This window comes from Halyomorpha halys, unplaced genomic scaffold, assembly GCF_000696795.3.
Source record: "Halyomorpha halys isolate HHAL.00 unplaced genomic scaffold, Hhal_1.1 Scaffold78.1, whole genome shotgun sequence".
Taxonomy (NCBI): Eukaryota; Metazoa; Arthropoda; class Insecta; order Hemiptera; family Pentatomidae; genus Halyomorpha; species Halyomorpha halys.
The window spans coordinates 968,938-978,331 of NW_027108467.1; the positions used below are offsets into that span (position 1 = coordinate 968,938).

General features: G+C 28.6%; 1 protein-coding gene across 12 annotated transcripts in view; it reads left to right on the forward strand.

The window, feature by feature from the left end:
* The window catches only part of Tlk (Tousled-like kinase), a 277,166-nt gene extending 267,876 nt beyond the window's left edge, over positions 1-9,290 (forward strand). For all 12 annotated transcript variants that reach the window (XM_067046796.1, XM_067046794.1, XM_067046795.1 and 9 more), the window contains 4 exons: positions 1,266-1,377; positions 2,812-2,919; positions 6,263-6,496; positions 7,413-9,290. In XM_067046796.1, coding sequence (XP_066902897.1) covers positions 1,266-1,377; positions 2,812-2,919; positions 6,263-6,490 — 448 coding nt within the window. In that variant the 3' untranslated portion in view covers positions 6,491-6,496; positions 7,413-9,290. The remainder of the gene's footprint in view (positions 1-1,265; positions 1,378-2,811; positions 2,920-6,262; positions 6,497-7,412) is intronic.
* The last annotated feature ends 104 nt before the right edge of the window (positions 9,291-9,394 follow it).

Consider the following 9,394-nt stretch of genomic DNA (forward strand, 5'->3'; position numbering starts at 1 on the left):
ACGTATACTTATAAATATAATTGCAAGTACTATTTATTTTATAGTCTGTATTTGTGCAAGGTACTTCAATTAATACATATAGCGAAGTGATGTTGAATATTTCACTTCAAATTGTTTTTTTCTGATTAAAATTAATGTTTAATTTTGATTTTTCTTATATGCCATGATGTAATTTTATTATTTACAAAAAAAAAAAAGTCCAAACCTCTTTTTGGAAAAAAGAATAATTTAGGCTTGCTATGTTTGATAATATTTGTAACTAAATTACTATTTTGATTTAAATTTGAAATCGAGTCGAAAGGCACTGGTAGTTAGTAGTGATGGGGAGGACAGCAAGCTAGAAGTTATTATTCAGAAATACCTCTGAAATCTTAACGTTTTGTACCACAGTGTTTTATTAAGTGTATTTAAGAGATATCCCTTATCCACTGACAAATCACTATTCTTTGCATTGAAGTATCAAAAACTAAATAAAACCATGTCAATTACATGTAGAATAAAATAAAGAAACAATTTTTTATTTAATTGATTTTGAACTAAATCACGTGTTTTTTAAACTTTGAGCAGATTCATAATATTATTATTGTTGCCCCTGACTCTTAGGTATTTCAGTTTTGGATATAAGTTGACAATTATACTATTAAAAAAATCTTAAAAAACAGAATGTATGACAATAAAATCCCTATTTAAATCAAAACAAATAATGGAGGAGATTTCAATAACCGAGTATAATATTAGCTAACAGTGAAATTTGTTATATTTTATTCTCGAGTGATTAAAATATGTTAATTAAAATAAAAATTAATTAATTTAATGTGTACTTGGCAACACTGTGTAACCTTAAATACTCTCTTTTGTTTTTTTGTTCTCTCTGTACTGCCATGTTTGTTTTTTGTACTTAATCACTGTCTACTCATTGAGTTACTTTTATTATTCTACTAAAATAAAATAAAAGCTAACAAGTAATTAGGTGTTCAAATAAGGAATTATGTATCTTAAATGAAATTAAAAGTGTCTATAAATACATTTGTTCTAAGAATAACCTATTCAAAAATTCCTAATACAGGCTTCTGCCTTTAAATTGTTAAATGATAGCCCTAGATGATCGGGTTTAAGGTCAGCACTGAAAATAGCATTTCTATTTTCATTCTTATACTTGTTCCATGACATTTAATTAATCTATATATTTGTATAGATCATTATTTTTAGTGTTTGATCTTGAATAGGATATCCATAGTAAATTTATTTTTTTATTTGTCTTTCAGGTATCTTCCTCCAGAGTGTTTTGTTGTTGGAAAAAACCCTCCAAAGATTTCATCTAAAGTGGATGTTTGGAGCGTGGGAGTCATATTTTATCAATGCCTTTATGGGAAGAAGGTAATTTATCATTTTATATATTTTTAAATTATTATTTTTTAACAATTTACTTCACGAAGTTTTTTTCTTAGTTATTTTTTACATTTTAATCAATCAATCAATAGTTCTGTTTTATTAACAATATGAACATTACTATTTCTACCTGTGTTGGTCCAAATGATGTTTCAAATATATATTTTATTATTTTTTAGTAGATTATTATTAATAAAGCATTTAATTTTGGCTAAAAAGTATATTATAACTTGAGTATATTAATTTGTTTTATTATATGACATACACTTTTTAAAAATTAAAATATATATATTTCCCTAAGAGTCAAATATATATATTTGGAATAAAAATACAATGTTTTGAATTGTATTAATATGTATATTTATTCTCTTCTTGACCATTTCGGGGGGTACTATGTCCCCTCTCTTGAGCATAATATAATTCACTGTTAGTTTTAAAAACTGTACATCTACAATATGTTTGTTTCATTTCTGGTGATAAATTGAGAAAACAATTAATGAATTAAAGTGTATTTTAAAATTTGTGGAGAAAATTACCATCTTCAGTCAACACCTCAGTATTTTAAAATTATAATTTGTTTACTTAATATGTTAAAATTATCAGCATAATAATAAATTTTAATTTTTATAACAAAAAAATGTTATTTAATCAAAGATTTAGATATTTAGAGAAAAAAGGAGGTAAATATTTCAAAGTTAAATAAGTCTTTTAGTAGGGGGAGGCAATTTGATTAATTATTATTTTTATATAATAGATTTCCAGATATCAGGAATGAACTTGAGGTTGTTTTTATGTTCAGTGTCTTTTCTTGTTTTGTTTTTTATAAATAATTTTTCTTTTTATTGTATTTTTTTCTTTAGCCAAAATATTGACATCATCAAAACTTATTTCGTGGTTGTGATTGTTATATATTATATGGTTACTTATGAGTGTATGCTTTCTAATGAAGCTTTTAAGAAGTTGTTTATGTTTTTCTATGTTGTATTTTTATTCCAAGTTGTTGACATTTACTACATTTGTTGACACTATAATTTTTTAATAAAGTCTATGTAATACTTATGAATCTAATTACTACATAAATAATCAGGATGCCATTGGTCCTCTGGTAGGTTTATGTGATATATTACCTCTAGTATGTTTTGAAAAAAAAAATCATATTTGTTTCATTAATGCTTAAACACCCCTCCCTCCCCCCCCCAAAAAAATGGAGGAGGGATTAAAAAAATTCAATTCACTTACAAATTTTCAGTCCTCCTTTCTACATATTCAATCAAAATGCATTGTAATATGTAGAAAGGAGGACTGAAAATTTGTAAAAGAAATCTTACAAATTTTCAGTCCTCTTATCGATAGATTCTTCGATAATATCAAAGTTCCTTCCTTCCTGTGGTTTTAATTTCCTTTTTGTTTCTTTATTTTCAGCCATTTGGTCACAACCAATCACAAGCAACAATACTTGAAGAAAACACCATCCTTAAAGCTACTGAGGTTCAGTTCGCTAACAAACCAACAGTCAGTAACGAGGCTAAGGTAATTTTACATTTGTTTTTTTTCAAATATTAGTAATTATTTGTTAGATTTTATTTTCACTTACGCATATATGAAATAATTATGATCATAAAAAATTTCAAATCCGAGTTTTCAATGGAAATTTATTGTTATATTCAAGATTTATCAGAATAAATATATGGAATTTAACTATCTTTATTATTCTCAGACCTAAAATATAGCTTTGATGATTACATGGTTTAAGTGAATAAATTAAATATTAAATTGATATTGAGAATTTTATTTTAAATTATTAAACTTGGAATGTTACCAATGGGTAGTTTCTGTACATGCCTGTATCATACCATTATGATCTTACTTCAAATTTACTAGTTGTATTTTATGTACAGTTGTATCAATAAATAAAATAAAAAGATTATTAAACATTATTGACTCTAATCCCAGGACGGGTTTTCCAGGGAATCAGAGCACAATGACTTATAACAATTGTTTGCTGCTTTTACAAATATACTTAAATTCTTTATTGAGAAAAACTAACCAATTATATAATCTTCTTGGATGACTGATGATTCTTGATATCTTCTTTCTTAAGATACTATCACCGACAGTAGACAAAGGATGGTAAGCACCACCTGCTAACAGGACACGTCCACTCTTCTGCCATTCAAACAAACAAGTGTCTTTATTCCTTTGTGTCGTTCCCAACCTTCAATAATCAATGTAAACATTGATTGTTGCTCAACAGTTTTGAGTTTTTGTCTATGATTTTCTTTATGTAGATTTTTCCTTATATAATTAATTAATTAATTTTACTTAGATTTAATGTAAATACAATAATGATAAGAAAATTAGTTATTTTGAAAGTTGAAAATATTTGAATATGTTCAACATAGCAGCGATTCTAGCAGCGACTTCAGAATAGTGCCGCCATCTTGACTTCTTTGAACGATATTTTGTTTTACTCCATATTTGACTGAACAAAATTGGTTAGCTTGCTTTTTAGTTTAATAAAACAAATGAACAATAATGAACGTTGATACATAAAATAAAACAACTAAAACTATTCAACTAAATAATAACTATTTATCAAAAAAAGAGGATATTACTACATGTTTTAAGATCTGAACCCGACTGACCAAGTGTTTGTATGTGAACAGACTAGCTCAAAAATGAAAAATTGCAATTATAATTATTTAATTTCCTCTTCTTTTGTCACATTGCAATGTGAGAATCTCCTTGGTAAAGCTTGATCCAAGATTCTGTCTTCCCCCTTCCTTTTCCAAACCTCTCTCGTCAAAGAATTCCTTAATGGTGTCTTCCCATGTCTTCCTCTTGGTCCATGCCCCTCTTTGACCAAAATGTTTTATTTCGCATTCAGTCCCTTCTTGTTTTCCTCTCCGTTCGCCACAAATAACGCATCACCATAGCTTGAAGTTTCATGATTTGTGGTGAGAGTACATGGTTCGCTTGAATAGGTGAGGATCGGTAAGAAGGTTTTTTATAAATTACTGTCCTCTTTCCATGATTACCTTCCTTAAGAGAATTAATACATTTGCTGGCTGTTTTTAATCTTTATTTCACCATTTATCTAGTCATAATCGTTTAAGTGAGCAACCAAGTATTAAAAATTCCTTACTTATTCTAACCTTTTATTGTTCTATATTACAAATTGTAAATGAAAAACTGTACTAAACTGAAATCAAGTATGTAAGGTAGGAACATGCTTCAGATGTTGGGGCAATGTTTTTACCAAAATCAACTAACTGTAAGTCCCACTCCATATCTTGGATTTTTTTGTTGTTTTTTTAAAACTGATAAAAATTTTGATTAAACTCATTATAACAACATTCAGGTAAATGGTCATCATTCGTTTCAACATAGTCTTTTCCTCATTGAATTAGACTGACAGGGCTTAAATGCCTAATTCTCAAAATAGCTTCCTTTGAAGTATCTTATATTATGTATATAAAAAAAAAAAATGAACTGTGAAAGGATTTTATAATTTATCAAAGCAGAAAAAATGAAAAATATTTTCCCCGGTTGAAGACTAAGATATGGAAATAAGAGTGATAGTATAGATGTATAATAGGGGTATTCATGATGTTGTGTTAAATGTTATATGTTTTACCATATTAAATGTTATAACTATAGGATTGTGAGCAGCCCTATTTGAAGTCATGTTAAACGTTAAATGCATAAGAGTCCCTAGCGGATTTTCTCAGCAACTTGTTGTATAAGCCTTTATGTTTATAACCTTCCTTCCAGACCCTCATGTTATTGTTTACTTCAGTTTTGATTTAAGTAATTAATTAAAACATGCCTAGAGTGAGTGAAAAGTGGAATTTGTGTGAAAGTTTAGCTTATGAGTGTCTTATTGATCTTCAAACTTGTGAAGAAGAGAATGAAGATGAGCTAATTGACAACTGTATTGAAAGTCACAACAACTAATATGGCGGCGATCTCAACTGGTCTATTGTGTGACGTCATTCTCGATTTAACTGACCAAGTAATAGACTCTCAGCCATGTTAAATGTTATTTCGTTTTACCACGGCAAAAGAAGGCAATTTTTTTCGATTTAACACGAGTTTTTCCATTTAACACGCTTTAACATAGATCATGAATACCCCTAATATAGTTAAAGATGTAATATTTATATCTAACATATCAATTCATAGAAGGTAAAAGAAGAGTAATAAAAATGGTATAGATAAAGGGATAAAAGGTTCATGCTGTGTCTATGTTTCACTATCTTCAAACTGATGGGCGTCTGAGCAGTTTGGGAAATATTTTAATGTCACCTATGACAATATTTGCTTTTACCTAGACTATATATGGAACTATAGTGAGGGGAAGTATCCCCGTAACACAACAAATAATTATAAAATATAATTATAAAAACAAAATAAAATAAAATAATTATAAAATATAATCATAAGAATTCCCTTTCTACCCATCCCCCCCCCAAAAAAATCTTATAAGTTGTGATATAACCCGCTAGTTTTCAATTTTGACCAGTTTTACAGTTTAGCTCAATATTAGTAAATTTTATTTTTCAATTATTCCTCTATTCACTATTAGTATTTACTTAGATATAATAGTATAGATAAGATATAAACTTGCCACTCCCACCCTCCATGGGTATTAATTATCTTACCTTTAAAATATTCATTAATAACGAATTGCTTGATATATAGCAATGGAGTCATGACTCTTGAAGGAGAGATCATAACAATAAAAATAATAGAAATGAATCCTTTTCTTCCCTTCCCCCACTGTCCCTGATATCATAATTAAGGCATAAAGTAATATTTTTTTCTTGAAAATATAAGTTATTTACTAATTATAAAATTGACTTGTTTTCAGAGTTTTATTCGAAGTTGCTTAGCATATAGAAAAGAAGACCGAATTGATGTGATGTCCCTCTCGAGGCACGAATACCTCCAGCCTCCGATTCCTAAACACGGAAGGGCATCCAACAACCAACAGCAGCAGCAGCAACAGCAACAGCAGCAACAACAGCAGCAGTTGCAGCAGCAGCAGCAATTCACACCGGGAATGTTCGCTGGGATGAATGCTAGTAGTTCCTCATAGTCAAGTGTGAGTTCGCTTTCATTACTATATAATGTAATATGCTATGTCTGTGGTGTAAAAAAAAAATATTTAAGGTATTTACCTTATTAGGATTAAAGTGTGAGTGTCCAGCAAGGCTTACTTTCGCGAGGGTTTATTTTTATAACTATTTTATTAATTAATCATAACTGATTTTAAACATCAAACAGGATTTGAAACAATTTTAAATGTATTCAATCGATATAATTTTAAAATATAGAACCAACTTAAGGCCTCTAGTTTCCAAGTATGACACTATTAAAGGAGTGCAGTGCTATGTTTTTACTCATTTGTTATGCTTTTGTTCCAAAATTTGCTCACTCTTTTGTATAAAACATGAAAAGAGAGAATTGGTTTTGTAGCATTAAAGGAAATAAATTTTTAAGTTATTTATACTTGGGGTGGCCAATCGTCCTTTAGGGGGGGGGGACCTTTCTTTTAAAAGTGTCCTGTTCAATATTTTAAAACTAATCTGTCAATCTCTGTATTTAGAGATGTGCCGAACTATTATGCGTCTTGTGAAAAATATTCAATCAATGGAAAAATAGTCATTTAATAAAATAATTAAAAGGGATGTAAGTATAATAAGTGTATTTTCGTTTGAATTAATAAAAATTGTATTTATATACATTTTACTTTTTATTAAATTTTTCATTGTAAAAAAAATTGGTGACCTTATCATTCTATAAGATTATTATAAATTAAAAACAAAATTTATAGGATTGAATTAGAACAATAAAACTTCAACTGAATTTATTTTGTATTACATGAGAGGTTACAACAACACTGATTTGATAAAAGGTTATAATGGTTGATGATTATACATAAAGGTTACAGTTGACATTAATAATAATTATTTAGCTTACTTTTCCTTTGTCTAATTTTATTATTGGTTTGTTTACAGAGATGGCGGCCGTGCCTTAAGAAAACCTGAGGAAGAAAGGCGAGATGAACAAGATGAAGTGCTGTGATTAATGTTAGTGTTGTTCGTCTGCCTCGAACCACCGATGGGTCACTCCCTCTCCTATCTTGTGGGTCCATCGATGACAAACTTGATCTTGAAGAACAACTTTATTTCTAACTCTATGGGGGTGTCCCTTTGTTTTTAAAATGTTGTTATTGTTATTTTTAATATTTTTCTACGACACCCAATATTATGGTGAGGCTGAGATAGACGAGAGGGTGAGACAAAGTATAGTTTTTAAGATTACGCCATCGTGGTGGTTTTTGTATATCCACGGCTGCAACTTTAAGGCTGGAAAGCTTTTAGTAGTGTATGTACAGAAAGATTTTTTTTTCATGTGATTTTTAATAAATGTGTCATTTACAGTGATAACCACTTATGGACAAGATGATGTGGATAAAGTGTGTGATAAACGCTCATAGTGTTTCGAAACAGAATATGATAATAATAACTGATGATAATATATATATTATATATATATAAAAAGTTCCTTAATCGTTGTTTTTAACAATATTTAACTTATTTGTTGCTCTGCGTGAGAGTGGCACATGGGAAAATGGCATAACATGTCAGCGGTTAATGTTTTAGAAATATTTTGAATAATTTAACTTCCATGAATGAGTTGTAAATAGTGAAAAGTATCCCAAGAGACCTTTCTCCTTCCCCCAATATATATATATATATAGTTAAGTTAATATAGGTTAGACATTTTGTTATATAAATATATATAAATATATATATATAAATAGAATTATTAATTACTAATGGGAGCTCCCGAATAGTGATCCAAAAATGAGTTATGTTTTAGTTATTTTCTGTTTCTATCATCTCTCTTCTTTCTCTATAAATATGCATATAACGATTTTAAAACAATATAACACGAAAGTTAACTGTATACTTTGGCGGGCACAGCCAGCGTATGTTCAGTTTTAGATAGATTTGTAAAGAAGTGTGTTTTACCATGAAAAGTATTTTTGTTATTTGTAGCAACTATGAGGATATGTTATGTTTGCGGTTATCTAAGTCATTCTATATTCATGTAAATTAACACTCTAAGATTAAATTTAACACAGTGAAATGTGTGTCTTTGTTTATTTTTTGTGTACATATTTTTTATGAACAAAACATTTATACATATACATACGTATGTATGATTTGTAAACATTATTAGCATATAGCAAAAGAAAATATCTAAGTTTTTCTCTATAATTTTGAATGCTACTACGCTGTGCCCAATTCATTTGGCCCTAACCTCTTCGGACTGCTAGTCTTGAAAAGTTATATACATTTTTGAATTAGCTTAAGTACTTTAATTTATATTACTGAGATTTGCATTTATTTAAGCGACATATGTAATTATTAATGAAATAAAGACTTTGCTGAAAAATTATATAGTAATTTGTTAAATTTAAATTGAAAGAAAAAGTTTGATGATATGCTGGAAAATATTGTATCTAAAAATTAATTATTAGTAATTGATGGATGTTATGTGATATTTGTGGGATAGTGTGCGATGTGCTCATGGGAGACAAAAGAAATGCTTGAAGATTATAGCTTGTTTAGAACAATTTGGTAGGGCATTTTATAACTGAACGTTTGTTGTTAATCATGTTCGCGCACATTCCCACTATTGCATCATTCAAGGCAGTTAAACAAAAGAAATTTTTAAAAAGATGCTGTTTTTCTTTCCTTATTTTTTTTTCTGTTCATTTCTTTTTCAATCATCGTAACCATTGCTAATGTTATATATTTTTCTTTTTAAACCTGTAATAAATTTTTGTAATTATTGTTTATGTAAATTAAATATTTTGCCTGAGAGCATTGTAGTGGCTGCAGCTTCCCGATGTGACCCTTGTAATGAGCATCCCTTTGAGGCTTTTTTGAAATGATGATCAATGTATATATGTATATATATATATATA